General features: G+C 43.6%; 1 protein-coding gene across 1 annotated transcript in view; it reads left to right on the top strand.

Moving 5' to 3' along the window:
- GPAT3 (glycerol-3-phosphate acyltransferase 3) overlaps nucleotides 1–16,680 on the top strand; it is a 546,683-nt gene that overhangs the window by 287,139 nt on the left and 242,864 nt on the right. Inside the window, exon 3 of the mRNA XM_086961865.1 lies at nucleotides 11,926–12,223. Within this exon, the coding sequence (XP_086817991.1) occupies nucleotides 11,926–12,223 (298 nt within the window). The remainder of the gene's footprint in view (nucleotides 1–11,925; nucleotides 12,224–16,680) is intronic.

Below are 16,680 nucleotides of genomic sequence, written 5' to 3'. Positions count from 1 at the left end.
CGGCCACCCTGACCCTCCAACCCAGCCCCACACCCCGCGCCCCCCCATCCCAACCCCGACGCTCCCTCGACCACCCCCGCCTCTCTACTCCGCCCCCTGGGAGCCAACCCCCCATTGCCCCCCATCACGGCCCATCCCCCCCACCCTGCGCCCGCCACGGCGACCTGCTCGGGACTACCACACTCCTCCCTTCCGCGGAAGACGACGACCCCCAGTCCAACTCAGCATCCCCACTCGCCTCCCCCCCCCCTCCTCCAGCTCAGATTCCCCTACTAGGAGCGGGGACCCTGCCCCCCAGCATCACCCCTCCCCCCCTCCTGTCACCCCTCCACCCGATCTTCCTGTGGGACCCCTGCATCCCTCCCAGTGCCCCCCCACCTCCAGCCACCATGTCCTCTCCCCCCACCCCCAGTGCCATTCCACTACCCCCTTTTCCCCCCCCCCGCAGACATCCCCTCTGCTATGGGCCCCCCCCCATTCGCCTCCCCCGGCCCTCCTGCCACCAAGTCCCTCGCCGGACTAGCGCTCCCTCCCTTGCTCCCCCCAGGCGCCTCTCCCCTCCCTCCTGCCCCGTCCACAAACTCTAGGGCCTTACGCGCCTTCTTTCCTTTACTCCCCCCAGCCCCTCCCCGTGCCTTCTGACGTGGCGCATCGCCTCCTCGCTTCCCCCCGCCCCTCGCTCCTCCGCTCCCCCTCCCACCACATGGAGCCGCCCGCTGCCGAGACCGCGGCGGCCTTACCTGGTGATCGGGCCGCACCAAGTCCATACGGCCGCCTCTCCCAGTAGTCGCAAAGCTTCCTGCACCTGGGGATCACCCAACGCCACCATGAAGTCGCTCCTCTGCACCGCCGCAAATCACCGCCGCACCAAGGACCTGGTAAGCCTATGCTCCGCTACCCCCCCATCCGCCAGAGAACGCAAACCGCACCCGGAGTCAAATGCACACACAAGGCCTACGAAAAAACTCGTGCCCCAACTGCCCACCGGCTGCTGTGTCACTGCACCAAATGGTGGGCAGTGACACAAAATGTCTGGCTATATAGGCCCAAGCCCAAAGGAAGCCCAAAAACAGCCCAACCCCCCTCCTAAACCCCAACCAGCCCAAACCCTCGTCCTGTTGCCAGCGGACCCCCCTTCCCCCCCTACTGCCCCAAATTACCCCGGGGGGGGCAAGCCTCCCGATGGTCGGCTGCCCCCCAAACCCCCATTGTCTACCTTATTCTTCAATCTCCGGTTGACTCAGGGAAGCCAGTACCTGTGTCTTGGCCTGCATACTTAGATGTAATCCATGTGGCACGCTATTGTGGTTTGTACTAATGCATTAGCTGCAGTGGAGTGATTTACTGGAATGACAGCAGCAGCTGAGGCTGAATACGTAAGTAAGTAAGTAAATTTTATTATGTATAGTTAATTAAAACCAATACAATCGTTGCATTTGAAACAATTTCTTAAAATGTGGTAAAAGAATGTAGTCTGTGTAATCGTCCTTATCAAAGACCATGCGGTGAGAGACCGAGAGTAGTTGTCTAGCAGTGTTCCCTGAGCCGGGGCGGGCTAGGCATTTGTAGCCCAAAGTTCGTCCATTAGGTGCCAGAACCAATGGTTACCGCCAGTTGTAGATTTGGCAGTCTTTGCTCTATCGTAGTCAGAAAATTGACGTATCTACAGTTCAGTTTTGTATTCACAGGTTTCAAGCATGCAAGCACAGCCTGCCTTCGCGTGCTGGTCCCTATCTGCTTGAACTGGTCCCTTAGTAGCTGTCGACGGACTTCACAGTGACAGGTCATGTGGAGTATATCTCCCGTTGCTAGATTGCAGAGCGGACAGACTTCATGGCCGTTGCTCCTGAGCCATGGTGGTTGGTGCTCTCTGCTGGGCTGGATCCCTAATCTATATTTTAAATATTTCAGTTTTGTGATTTTTGGGTAGCCATGGCTGAAGTAAAGTTGTGGTGTCGGGGATTTATACGTGTTTAATGTCATCCACGCATGGTTTCTTTTTGCAAAAGTGGCCTTGTCCTCTATTAGGGAAAGAGTTTTTACTTTTTTCCAAACCGCTTTTTTAAACGGGTTGTGCCCCAGTTGCATGTCCTAAAGTGCGGTTACCTTGACAGCCCCAAATGCTGCCTTCAAGTAGGAGCGTGCCTGAGATACATCCCGGCTTTGTATGTCTTGCCACAGCATCGCATTTAAGGTGTCATTGGAGGCAGAGCAGAGTTTGTGGCAGCAGATAATGAAGGCTCCTTGTCTTGCAAGGTCTTGTTTTTTTAGGCCAAACTCTAGCCTTATTTGGGCAGGCGAGGTGTAAGACGGAAGTGAGAACAGAGTTCTATATGCTTTTACCTGGATGTTATCTAGGTTCCTGGAGTCTCTTCCTCGTAGTGCCTCGCTGCCGTAGGAAATTGAGGGGAGCAATTTAGCCTGAATGACTTTTAAATATGGTGTCAGGGTTGGCCCCGATAGTTGGTGTGCTAGATTTTTTAGTGTGATGCGATCGAGGCCCCTCTTCTTTTAGTTTCCTCCATCTGCCGGATGAATGAGCCGTCTGTGTCAAAGATAAGTCCCAAGTATTTGTATTCACGTGAAGACTCTATTTTTTGGCCGCCCAGAGTCCAGGACTTCTGGTTTTTGTTCCTGGTATTGATCGACATCGTATGCGTTTTACTTAGATTGATTTTTAAGTTATTTTCTGTTGCGTAGCTGTGCATTTCGATCAGCAAATTCTGGAGGCCAATATGTGGGTGACTAAGAAGTACCACGTCATCCGCGTATAATAGATTACTTAGGGTTTTTCCTCCCAGCCTCGGAGAGTGGGAGTTGCATGTGTCAAGTCAGCCTGATAAATCTGCCATAAACAGGTTAAACAAAGTCGGGGCCAACACACACCCTTGTTTTAGCCCTTTGGTCGTGCAAACTTTGGAAGACAGATGGGTCCCCCTTCCCAGCTTCACCTGCACCCAGGTGTCATAGTGAAGTAACTTCAGCATATTTAGAAACGATTGAGGTGTGCCCCATTGTGCAAGTTTCCGCCACAGCATGCCTCTCTCGATGTTGTCAAAGGCTGTGCTGAAATCGATGTAGCACAGGTACAGCAGCAGTTTTTTTGTTTTAGCTCCGTCAATAATCAGCGAGATAGCCAGGATGTTGGTGGTGGTTCCGTTTTTTTTCCGGAAACCCGTCAGGTTCCATGGTATAATCTGCTTTGAGTCCGCCCGTGTCACAATCTCCTCTAAGATTATTCCAGCGAAGTATTTGGCCTGTTTGTCAAGGAGGGCTATTAGACGGTAGTTATCGGGGACAGTTTTGTCTCCCTCTTTGTGTATGGGGACAATCGTCGACCCTCCTTAGGAATCTGGGATTCTGTTTAGGAGTCTGACTTCTGTGAATAAAGGTTGTAGTATGGTGGGCCATTCTGAGTCTTTCTCCTTTAACAGGGCTGGCAGGATGCCTTTAGGACCTGGAGTGCCTTCTTTCCTGCCCTTACGAATCTGTTTTTTTATTAGGGCTATTTGCTGGGCCGCTGATGGTGCCGGAGTAACACTGGGTTGGAGTTGATCTCCCAAGATTGTCAGCGTTGACATGGTCGTTGCGGGTACTTTCTCTGCGTTGGTGCTTCTTTGTGCCCCTGTCTGTCCCAAGGGATCGTTGAAGTGACTGCCGAGGTAGTTAATCCACTGATCTTCCCCAATGTGTGAACCGAGGTCCTTGTGGTCTGGGCGTAGGATCTTGTTTACTGTTTGCCAAAAACGGGCACTATTGTTGCTTTTAGAGTCGTATAAGAGTTTTGCCCAACCTTCATTTTCTACGTCTTTTTTTATTTCCCATTTTGTATGTTTGAGCTCAGCCCTTTGTTTTTTCAATGTGACTCGTAGTTGTTCGTTTTGGGGCGCTGCTCTTAGCCTCCGTAAGGATAGATTTACAGCTCTTTTTTGTGAGTGTAGTTGTATTCTTTGTCCCTTCTTTAGGCTGGTTCTACTATGCTCTGTGTTATGGTTGCCTTTAGGAGCCGTCTTTCTTGCCAGTTTGTTTACCAGTGAGTCTGTGTATTGCTCCCAGTGGGAAATGAGCCCAGCTGCATCTGATGTTTGTATATTGTACAGTTGGAGGGCAGTTTCAGCCAAGGTGGTTGTATTGGTTGGTGAGCATTTGATTTTCCTTTGATTGATTGTATAAATCTCCTCCAGTGTGTTGTCTGGCCTGATTACCATTGGCGTCTTTGCTGTCAGCTGGCTTTCCTGAGGGCGGTGGTCACTTTCCCCCTGGTCCCCCATTCTGAATTCCCGAATGTATGGAAATAGTGCCAAACTGGCCAAGTATAGTCCAAGATGGAGCTGGCTCTATGAGTGTAGAAAGAAGCTACTGGGGGGGAGTCAGTCAGAAATCTGCCGTTTAGTGCCCGAAGATTTTGATGTTCTAAGTCTTGGAGAAAAGCGTTATTTTGGCGCTTTCTCTGGTTTGGAGGAGAACTTTGTGCTGGTATACTGTAGATACTGTAGAGCCTCGTCTTCTAATGTCGAGCCAAGTAAGTTTTGATTGAAGTCCCCCGACAAGAAGAGGAGTGGGTTCTCCAATTGGGTGATGTGCTCCGCCAGTTGGTTCAAGATGTTCCTTGAGTGTTTGGGTTGAACATATGCGTTGACAAAGCAGACTTCTTCCTCTTTGGTGCCCAACTGTAGCTTAATCTTTACGAATAGGGTTGAGGATGTTGATGGGGCCAGTTGGACCGCCGCGGATATTGATGTGGTGGATACATATGTCGCCAGACCTCCTGACTGATGTCCGAGGCTGAATACAGCTATGGTCCAGTTCCTAAACTCCTACATTCTTCCACCCACGCAACCAAAGAAGTAACAATAACTTTGTCTTTAGTCAGACTCCTAAAATAGTCGTTTTTTTTTTCTCTGTTGAGGGTGCCCATGGCTTGGTGAAGATATATCAGTGAGGTGGGGAGCGCTGAATCACGCCCCGCTCCCGGTCGCACTGCTGGTAGGATTATCAGATCCTAGTCTTATCTCACAAATCTGTTTCTCAAAGTTAATCACGTTTTGTTGACTCTTATAGTCCATGTTTATTCACAATATTTCATCGGTTTATCCTTTTGTCTATTTTAATCCACCTTTGCCGATAAGTGCATTTTGTTGTGTTTCACGTAATCCCGTGTGCTCATAAGGCCTCGTCGAGAAAATGATCACTCCATGCCCCAAAAAAATTCAAAGCAGCCATTCTTTAATAGAAGCCAATGCATTTCTGTGAGATCTTTCGCCCTTCGTCAGGGGTTAGCTGTAAAAACAATAATTACAAAACACGCCATTACCTCAGTGTTCTCTCATGTACAATGTGCTAAATATACACGTCTGTAAATCTATGTAGCACTTTTCACAATTAATACGAACCCTCCTATTTTTAACTTCATCCCCTATCACCAAGTAAACACAACCCGTTGTACTCATCTATACTAATCATTCTTTCATTTATAAAAAAAAAAGTACCCTTTTCCTGCCCTCCCGATCCGTTAACAACAACATATTATGAAAATCAAACCAACGTTAGGCAAACGATTCAAATACATCAACAGGGGGGTGGTGTGCACACCGTGGGCAAAATGCACGGCCCGGTCTCGCACGCAATGCGTTCAGTTGCTTAAATATGGAATAGTTTGATAAACACGGTGTGCACACCACCCCCCTGTTGATGTATTTGAATTGTTTGCCTAACGTTGGTTTGCACCCGAAAGTGAAGTCGGAAAAAGTAAAAATTATGAAGATGGAAGGACTTTGTAAATATTTTGAAATCCACCACTGTTCGAACAGCAAATTCTTTTTATGATAAAAAAACAATATAGAATGTTGGTTTAAAACATAAAGTAATTTTCGAGTAACTTTTTACACGACCTTAGTGATAATATGGACACACACGAACCGCTTTTGTTAGAATTTTCCAGCGCAAAACGATAATTGAGCGCAGAGGACTGTGGTTAAGGTAGTTGATTTAAACACAATGTGTCATGTGATTAATTAATGCACAGAAGGGGGAGGAGCAGATGGGTTTAAATTAGAGGGTTCGTTAGTAAGAAAGGGAAGCAACAATTGTCGCACTTCGTGCGTAATCGAATCTTGTGGAAATAGCAGGTATTGAGTTATATAGCTACTGGGGAACATGCAAAAATATCACGTTTGATAATAGAGTAACCTGTGGAAATGTGGGAGGATGGTAATGAGATTGTTAAAAGACTTGCACGAAGATGAAGTGATTTTCGTAATATGTTGTTGTTAACGGATCGGGAGTTCAGGAAAAGGGTACTTTTTTTATAAATGAAAGAATGATTAGTATAGATGAGTACAACGGGTTGTGTTTACTTGGTGATAGGGGATGAAGTTAAAAATAGGAGGGTTCGTATTAATTGTGAAAAGTGCTACATAGATTTACAGACGTGTATATTTAGCACATTGTACATGAGAGAACACGGTGGTAATGGCGTGTTTTGTAATTATTGTTTTTACAGCTAACCCCTGACGAAGGGCGAAAGATCTGCCCGAAATGCATTGGCTTCTATTAAAGAATGGCTGCTTTGAATTTTTTTGGGGCATGGAGTGATCATTTTCTCGACGAGGCCTTATGAGCACACGGGATTACGTGAAACACAACAAAATGCACTTATCGGCAAAGGTGGATTAAAATAGACAAAAGGATAAACAGATGAAATATTGTGAATAAACATGGACTATAAGAGTCAACAAAACGTGATTAACTTTGAGAAACAGATTTGTGAGATAAGACTAGGATCTGATAATCCTACCAGCAGTGCGACCGGGAGCGGGGCGTGATTCAGCGCTCCCCACCTCACTGATTTAACTTTGGTGCATCAGGGCAAAATGCACGGCCCGGTCTCGCACGCAATGCGTTCAGTTGCTTAAATATGGAATAGTTTGATAAACACGGTGTGCACACCACCCCCCTGTTGATGTTGGTGAAGATATAGCCTGATTGTATCCAATATGTTAGAGCAGCCCTAAATCAGATTGTGATCAACCCTGAAGACATTAAAGATTTTGTTAATGAGGCATTTTTCAATGAGCTTAATTTCTTACTCTTCCCAGGCTTCTGGTGCGTAGCAGGGCGGGACTGACTATTCTGCTGCTCTGGTATTTTGCTGGTAGGTTGTAGGGTAAGAGACTTCTTTCAGAGAAGGATAGCCTGCCGTGTCCCATCCATGCATTTTTGCCTCATTCCAGTTGAAGGTTTCTACACCATTTTTGCTAAGGTTGATTATGGCTTCAAGGCTGGTTCTAATGCAGATGGTTTTTGTTTCCTCGCAGATGTAACCGGTTTACATTTTCTTTCAAGTAGAATTTGCAGTGTGAAGCTCCAAAAACAGATATTATTGGTGCATCTTGCAAAGGGCATTAGGTTCTAGATTTGGTAAGGGCCTGTCTTCACTGCAACTGCACTAGCTGTTTGTTACACTTTGATTTCAGAGTGCAATTTCTCTGTGTCAGTCACTGCAATATGTCCTGGTGCCCTGAAAATTCTATTCAGCTCCTCTCTCCGCCAATCTGACGCTGCTCTACCTCACAGCTCTCAAATGTTCCTGTTCTAGCCATTGATAACTCAGTCAGTCCAGGTTTTTTTCTTAGCATGATGAGATTTGTGGTCCATTTGTTCCCAAAATAAAATCGGGACTTCAAGAATACAAACCAAAGCCAGGACTGGAAGAGCTACTCTCATTTGAACCTGAGAACTCAATTGAAACAAGAGGAACCAGGAGTTTTTGGACAGGTCCAGCACACATACTCCCTAATAATAATAGTTTAAATGTTAGGCTGTGCAGTTCCTAAGGAAAGTAGTGGTGGTCAGGTCTCTGGAATAACCTCCAAATGGAGGAAGTGTCCTTACACACCCGAGAGGTGACATGCTTCATCATTTGGGCGTACTCCTCGCCGGGCTATCGCTTCAGTGCCCGATGGGCTCCCGCAAAGGGGCTCTTTGGCAGAGGTCTTTTGGATAAAGCCGTTTGGTGAGTGAGGATGTGTGGACTGAAATGAGTAGTGTTGTGAGTGTGATTTTAAAATAGGTTTGCTCACCGAACACCAAAACAAGATGTCTAGTAATTGTCAGCTTGCATGCCACCCAATTAGGCAACTCTTGATAAAGGATTACAGCACTACTCAATGGTCACTAGTACCTGGGCTGACAAGACATCATAGCAACCCTCTGGTCCTGCGCAAATGCAACCAAGGACTGCAGTAGTGCATTAATATTTTGGGGTAGAAATTGCCGTCTTGTCTTGTGTTCCAGGTATGATACAATAAAGCTTTTCTTTCTTGATTAATCATATAGCTATTAATAAAGTGTGATTCGGTGCAGTAAAACATTTTCATATTTTGGAAATCCTATATTTGCACATTACATTAAGAATGAAAGCTCTAGGTCTTATCTGGAAGGGTTTCTATGGGGTTCCTATGCGGGGCAAAGAGTTTTAGTGGTCCACACAATGTCAGGCCTTCTTTCTTATGTCTCAGCATCCTTGGATGCCAAATGGGACGTGTCCGCCTGACCTACCAACTTTGGTTTCCATTGTATTGAAGTACAATAAACCCTACGCACATGTTAATATTATTGGGCCTCATCGGTGAGGAGCCGCTTGAGTTATGTGGTATAGTGACGTACATTACTTATATCATAGCACACCCATCTCTCATTGGACGACTCCCTAAGAGAGCAAAGTTGATTAATCAAAGCTATTGATGCTTGAATTTATTTCCGGCACTAGCGGTTACCCTAGGACTCATTCATTTCACTTCATATTTCTTTGCTTAGTGTACCTCATTACTAAATGTATGTCATTCTTGACCCTTTACCCCATAGGGTTGCAGGTGTTCCTGTTCAAAGGGGGCTTGTCCTAGCAATGTGGACTGATCTGAATCTTGGGGTGCGGCTTGCACTCATTTGCATTTGGTTGGTTGGTAATGACCGGAACAAGATAAAAATCAATGGCAAACAGTGCACCGAGAGTGATTATCAGAGGTTAAGTTTACTTCAAGCATTTCCAGGCATATTTTGTTGTCTAAATGAGCCTTCCTAGGTGGGAAAAGTTTACCCAAACTCTCTTTGTTGTTGTGCTAGATGTAGGCATGAAGAAACAGTGGCAAATGCTTATGAATAGACATAGAGGGCAGGCGTTTAACGCCCATTGGGCCTCAAAGGGCTTCAGCCTCACCCCAGTCATGTGTGTCAGCCCGGGCTGGCTACCGTCATATTGCAGCCGCACCAGAGTACTTCACAGGTCTTTAAAAGACCATTTACTTGTTTACGAGGCTTTGTTGTGTTTTCACCCCTACTTTAGAGCCCCTGCAGCTCCATCCTGCCTTTTGCTGGAAGAGTTACCGCCCCCCCCACCCCCCCCACCCCCCACCCCCCCCCCGAAATTTGTATTAGACCCCCGAGTGGATGGTCTGTCAAAAGCGTCAAGAGAACCCCTGGTGGAAACAAGAACTCTACAAATATGCCTATTGTATTATAAAGGAGTGAGTGAGATGGTAGAGACTAAATAAGCAACTTAGAGGATGGCTTGTCTGAGGATGTAGTTATGGAATGGTGTAGGCTAGATATATGGGGACATTACAGTGCCGAACGTTATGCAGACACCCATTTGTTTTTGAAAATGTCAAGGTTGAGGTTTGAGGAAAACAGGAGTTTATGTGGCAACAATTAAAGAATAGTATTTGAAGGCACAACTTAGCATATATTTAGAAAAGGCACGCTAATGGCTGGGGGAAACACGGAGAGCATTTCCAAAAATACTTAAATCTTGTATTTTAATGATGTTCCATGCTGGTTTGGGATCAGCTAAATCACATTTTGCTTCGGCAGCTAAAAGCTTATACAGGTTTGGCTTTGATTTCATCCACATTAACTATTTTTGGTAATATTATCAATCGATGAATCAATCAATTAGTGTTCTGTACATCTGCACGTTTCTAGACACAAGCATGCTTAGGAAAAGTGTTAGTGTCCTTAGCTCATGGATTTGCTGGGAGCTGGGTTTCAACATAGGCCACCCACCATTCAAAGTCTTCCAGCTGGATGGGCACACTCCTTCCTGCATGAGCTCTGACAAGTCAGATTGCTTCAAGACCAGACTAGTGGTTGAATTGAGCTGTACTATATTAGTATAACATTATATAAAATAGTTTAATCTGCATTTTGAGAAATAGTAGGTGGCCATGTCCAATTCCATGCTTATACATTGCATTAAAAAGAACAGTTAGTCACATTATCTTGGAAGTGAACTCCTTTAAACAGTCCTAGGGCAGAACAGGCTTTCCCACCGCACCATGAAACTACTAGAATATGTAACGAGTGTCCTTTTTAAAAATAGTTTGTAAAATTTGACTTTCAACCACTTTATTAGAAAAGTGTGCTCCAAAATGCACCAGCTTTTTTGCTACCTCCATTTGTTACCTTTGCCTCAAATTGTAAAGCGCTCTTATATCCTTCGGGATCAAGATCGCGCAATATAAAACGTTATAAATAAATAAATTCCTTTTTCAATAGGGTTGTCCACATGCATTGTCCAGTTAAATGGGCAACTTGGGTGGAGCATAGGATGAGACTGCTAATTTTCTCTGTTTGCATTATGAAACCTTGCTAAGCTACTGGTGACATTTGTAATGTTGGTGCCTTATTCTGTGCCACAAATAGGAGTGCGTGATAAATTCCGCTCCGGTAGCGGAATTCGCAGAGTTTTGCCCACTCCGTGTTATGCTTGTAATGTGGTGTTCTGGTGAAACTCCCACAACTGCTGCTGCTTGGAGGAGTTTTCTCTCACGTGAGTCAAACCAACGCTAAGTTGGCAAGTGCTAGCGAGAAGTGGCATCCCCTAGCGACTATTCGCAGACAGAAATCTGCTGCTCGAGTTGAAAATCTACCCGAGTGGCAGCAAAGAAGCAGCGCACTCTGGCACACCACGTACTGTGCTGATTTGCAGCACGGAAAAAGCTCCCGAAGCTTCTTCCGCGCGAGCAGTGGGACTTGTCGATTGTGCCTGCTTGCGTAACTCCGCGAAAGCTCGCTGAGTTTTCGTGTAACTCCGTGCAATTCCACTGAGTGAAACTCCATGAGTTTTGCCCACCCTTAGTCACAATTTGTCATTCTGGGTAGGTTAGTGCCTTGTTTGCACTAAGGGGTTAAGCCTGGTTTAACAGCTTTTCTTAGAATAGCTTACTGGTCTCTGAGTGCTTCATTTTGTTTCAGAATTTTATTGAGCTTCTGAAAAAATTATTTTATGGTGTTGCAGTCCCACACCATCTTATTCACCACTGGCATAGATGCACTGGGTTACTTTTGTGATTTTATTTTGTAAAATATGAATTTTAGTTAAGATCAAGTTTTCATTAGGCAGAGAATATACTCCTGACTCCGCTTGTCAGTCACGCAATATAAGTACCCTTTTAGGAAAATGTAGAAAATCTTACAGGGTGGTGGGCTCTGTCAGTTTGTGGTACGAAAAAACACTAATTGTAGGATTCAGACAACTACCTTGTTGCAGAGCTCACTGTTTTTATTTTTTTCTGATTTATAAATCATTCAAGTGCTTTGTACCAATTATTGATTGCGTTAATCTGAAACAAGCCTATCTCTAGATAACTTTCTGTTTATCTTTCCTTTTTATTTTATTTTGATGTGCAGTGATAGGGTATTCTACCTTGTTTCACCAATTACAGTAAACTATCTCCTACCTAGTATTTATTTTCCCTTGGGTGGAGATGAAACCGTATTCTGTATATTTTGTTTCAAAAACGCATTTTCTCCAAGCTGATGCTTTCAATTACAACTTTTGAGCATTTTTGCTCAGCCTAATGCTCTAATTGACTAGGATTGTTTATCTCTAAATAGTAATTGCCGTATATCTCGTTTTCTTTGAAGGTATTATCCAGCGAGATTTGTCCCCAATGGAAACTGAAATTGTAGGTCTAAGGAGAAGCAGAAGTGATCGCCTGCAGAAAGGAGATTTTGAGCTATCGGACGTTTTCTATTTCTCAAAGAAAGGATTTGAAGCAATCGTTGAAGATGAGGTCACTCAGAGATTCTCATCTGAGGAGCTAGTCTCCTGGAATCTTCTCACCCGGACTAACAACAACAACTTCCAGTTCATAAGCTATCGTGTTACCATGATTTGGGTTCTGGGGGTTATTATACGTTATGGAATCCTACTTCCTTTGCGGTAAGCTGAAATTAATAAGATTGCTACAAAAAGAAAAGAATTACGTTTTAGTTAAATATGCCACCAGACATTTCTTGTAATTTGGTGATGATGACATGTCTCAAGTGTTCCCATTGAGTTGCACATAGTTTTACATCAACATATGACCTGACAAACAAACTTTTACTATATTGCCTACAATTTGCTGCTGGCGTGCGCACTGAATATCAAACCGGTTTCTGTAATGTAGAATGTCAAACAGCATCAATGGGAACTGAAATGTGATATTTTCATAGAACAGGAAAGTACTGTTTGTTTGATAGCAAGGGGCAATTGTATTATTCCTAAAAGTGAAACATGACCTGCCTATTTCTATTCAGAAGCCTCACTTCTGACAGGTGTCATCCTTCCAGACAATGCCTGCTGATCCCGCTCTTTCTGAACTGCACCCCACCCTCTGTCCACATCTGGAAAACACTTTCACTTAACACCACCATTTTTTAGTATCTACTCAGACGTTAACCTTTTTGTTGTGCCTGCACCTTTTTTTGACACTTCAATATTCTGGGCGATCTAGACTTATCACAACAATAGTTTTAAATGAAGTCCGCACCCCATCTCAAGTAGCAATTATTTGGGAAGTCAGGTCCTTGCTTCCCGAATGCCCTCTGTGTGGCTGTGTAATGTAGGACAATGGGATTATGAAATAAACCCCAATATTTCAACTGTTTGATTAACATCACTGTGCTCCACAAAGTCTGCCATGACACTGGGTTAATGTGTGGCCAGCACTGAAGTAAGCTCAGCTATTCGCATTATTATTCACTCCTCCAGTAGTTATCTGTGTTTGTCACATTGATCTGCTCCTTACAGGCACCTTGATGTGGGCTCCCAGACATTTTGATAGTTGTGACTCCCATCAATATAGTGGACTTGGAGAGTAGGGCCTCTTCTCTCAAACACTGGCGTTGGTGTGAAAGGACACTCCAGAGTTGGGGCACTAAGGAAGCAATAAATATGCCCACGTTGTGTAAGCGTAGGATCGAGAGGGAGCTTGATCCACGGTTCATTAAGAGATCATAACAGTAGGGGTGGGGCTTAGCCCACAATGGGAATTGGTTACCTGCCACGTTTGATAATGGCTAGTCATATTTCCCCCAACTTTATTGATCTGTAATTTCTAAAGCGCAACAGTTGCCCAAAATTGGACGTCTTGGCACTGGATATCACCACAGACTGAAATGGGGCAATAGTACTAGGAAATAGACATATGTTTTAAGATAATTGAAAACACAGTAAAAGCTAGGATGGAGTGTAGAGAGAAAGGAAGAAAGTAACAAAGAGATTTCAAGGCTATGAGAAGACAAGCAGAAACATAACAAAGATGCCTAGTAGGCTGGTAGTGAGAGAACATCTGGATATACAGAGATCTAGTCTGATGCAGTGTTTGATGACATAGGCAAAAAGAATTGAAAGGGCAACCGGTCAGGAGCATTTGAATTAGCTCAAATTTGACAGTGTTTCTTAAGAGTAAGAATACAACGAACTGCACAATTCTGTATAATCTGAAGCTGATGGATAAAGGAGGGATGTAGCAAGAACATGAAAAAGAAAAGTATAGTAATCAAGATGAAATTATGATTGTCTGGACAACTATCTTGTGGATGTCAATAGGAAGTAGAGGTAGAATATTTTTGAGAATTTTTTTAAAGTAGAAAAATCTCCCTAATGTGATATGTAGTGCTGCAGGTGACAGTGAGGCCTCCACTAGAATAAAAGCAAAGGTAAAGGCAGATAATGTTATAATGGTTAGAAATGGGGATTTTTAAGTCTAGATCAGATGCTCTTTAACCATGTCTCCTTAAAAAAAGCATTGCCATCATTATTGTTGAAAATAAAACTATGTAGTTCCTTGGAATGTCTAGCCAATAACATCGCCTTAATACTTAAACATTTTAGCAGAGGAGAATCATTCCAGAGGTTAAAGGTTGCACCTGGGAGGAGTGCAAAGGAAGGCAATCCAGATCTGCAGTACGCTATGGAGAAAGAAGTGAAATAATCTCATGTGGGAAGTCAGACAGGTTGAAAGAGGACCAAGACTGGAGACTTTGTTACTATGTCGAGCCAGTAGTTCCTCCTTACTGTAAACAATGTTGCTGGTGGTACCTGCCGTCTAATGGTCAGCGCCCTGTGCCTGGCTTGTGTGCATTTATTGTGCTGCCGGAACTCCCTTTATGTGCATCTGCTGCATATTGGCACCACTGCCCCATGCTAATAGTTTGTCACAGGAGAACATGAGTTGAAGAATCGATGTGTGCGTCATGAAATGAAATAAAATGGAAAGGAGGCTGCTGGGGAATCCTTGTAATGCAAACTCAGTAGTGCTTGTCCACAGCTAGAAACTACTTTCCATAGGTGACTACAGCTGTGTTGAATAGAAGAAGTATGTGTTAGTCGTTTCATATTTAGCTCTCCCCAGGGAACAATTCTTTTTTCTCCTGTTCCCATCCACTCTTTATTCTTTTACGACTGAAGAGAATAAATGCAAAAGGTACTGAAAATGTTTCACATCATGAAGACAAAGCATTGTGAAACAAAGCTGCTGTTGCCCTTCTATGTAGGTCCCTGCACATCTCTCAATGTGTTGTGTTTTATATCTGGGTGTTGCAGTGCCCGCGTATCTCAGGTGGTATAGTATGCTGGAGAAAATCCAGCCACGAAGGCTGGTCACAACAATGCATTAAATAGGACATTTTCAATGTATGTAACTGCAAAAATCCTCATATTTGGTCAGAGGTTAACTGCCATGCATCATCTGCTGCAATCACTTTCGGTTGTCCGATATTTTTAATCCAAAAAGTAGTTTTTCACTTTTCTATACATCGATATAAGTTGAAAGCGCACTTGATTGGGGTTACGGATACGCTGCTTTCTGGGAGCTGGGTGTTTCTAAAGTTCTCCTCTTACGAGACATAGGAAATAATTGTTAAATGTGTGGTTCCGAGGGTGATCATATAGTTGAGGAAGCATCAAGATAGGAGTGGCATGGTAGTAATTCCTGAAATCAGGTAGTGCTAACCCTCCTTCTTCACTTGGTCATTCGAGGTTTTTAAGAGTGCTCCTTGTGTATCATTCTTGCAGAGCAAGCTGATAATTAAGCTGTCTAATTTAATTAAGAAGTTTTTCTCATAAAGTATACATGGTAGAGTGGAGAATAGAAAGACTAACCATGATAGAATGCTCATTTTAATAAATGCAACTCTCCCTATTATTGATGGTGGTAGATTCTTTCATCACTCTAATAAATCTTTAATCTTGGAGATTACTGGTTTATAATTTAGGTAATAGAGTTCTTAAACATTTTCAGCTACCCAAATATTTTATTGGCTTTTTCAGAGGGTTAATGGCCAAACGGAAGGCAGTTCCTGGGGAGTTGTATTAAAGAAGAGCATTTCTGTTTTACTTTATTAACTGTATCGTTTTCGCAAATAATTTATAATCCCCATTTAATAGTGTTATAGGGCTATATGAGTTGAGTTGTTGTGGGCCTTTACTTTTTTTCAAAATAATTAGCACTCCTTTACGAAAGGATGAGGTCATCTTGCCTCTGCTTACAATATCATTTAAAAGGAGTGTTGAAGGCTTTTAAAATTCTTCTATTCAAATTTTATTCCATTCACCCGGGAACCCGTCTTTGCTTCAGGCTTTTACTTTAGCAAGGGTTTAATGGCCGTATTAATGCTGCAGACTGTAGTGTGTACAATAGAGGTAACATTAATTTTCTTACCTATTTTTCTATCTCTGTATCTAAGGGGTATATTTGCTTCTGGCAAAGATTACATAAAAGGACTCCAATGCCTTCTCTATAGCTGATGGGTCAGATGGTATACAACTATTGCCATCCATGATTTGGATTACCTTATTCGTAATCGAGCAAGTTTGCCAGTCTAAGAGTCTGTCTACAGGTTCCCTATCCTCCTAAACCTGCTGCCTGATGTTGTATGAATACAGTAGTTATGTTTAAATAAATAAGACTTTAGTTTTCTTTAGTTTCTTCTCATCTAGCAACATTATTTTGTCTGTTGCATAAATTGAGTCTGTTCGTAGTTAGAGAAATTATTTAGCAATAGCTGTAATTTGGATTCTTGAATTTTGTTCATGTGTGAAGATAATGCACTGGTTTCTTCTTGTATTTGGACCTTCTATGCCTCCCAAGTATTCCCACAAGCTGCTGTCCTCGCATTTTCTGCACAATAAGTTTTGTTCAATCTTTTATGTGCTCTACAAGTTGAGGCTTTGTGCATAGTGTCCTATTCAGTTTCAAATGTCGAGGTTGTTAGATGTATCCTTTAGGCAGATGTTTGTGTAAACAGCAGAGTGATCGCTAAAGCAAATTGGCATCATTTTCGGTGAATAAACTTTTAGTTTTTGGGAAATTATGTGAAAATCTATTCGAGAGGTGGTTTGGAATCTACCTG

Source organism: Lissotriton vulgaris, chromosome 3_1 (assembly GCF_964263255.1).
Source record: "Lissotriton vulgaris chromosome 3_1, aLisVul1.2, whole genome shotgun sequence".
NCBI classification, from domain to species: domain Eukaryota; kingdom Metazoa; phylum Chordata; class Amphibia; order Caudata; family Salamandridae; genus Lissotriton; species Lissotriton vulgaris.
This window is presented reverse-complemented; position numbering and strand designations above follow the sequence as displayed.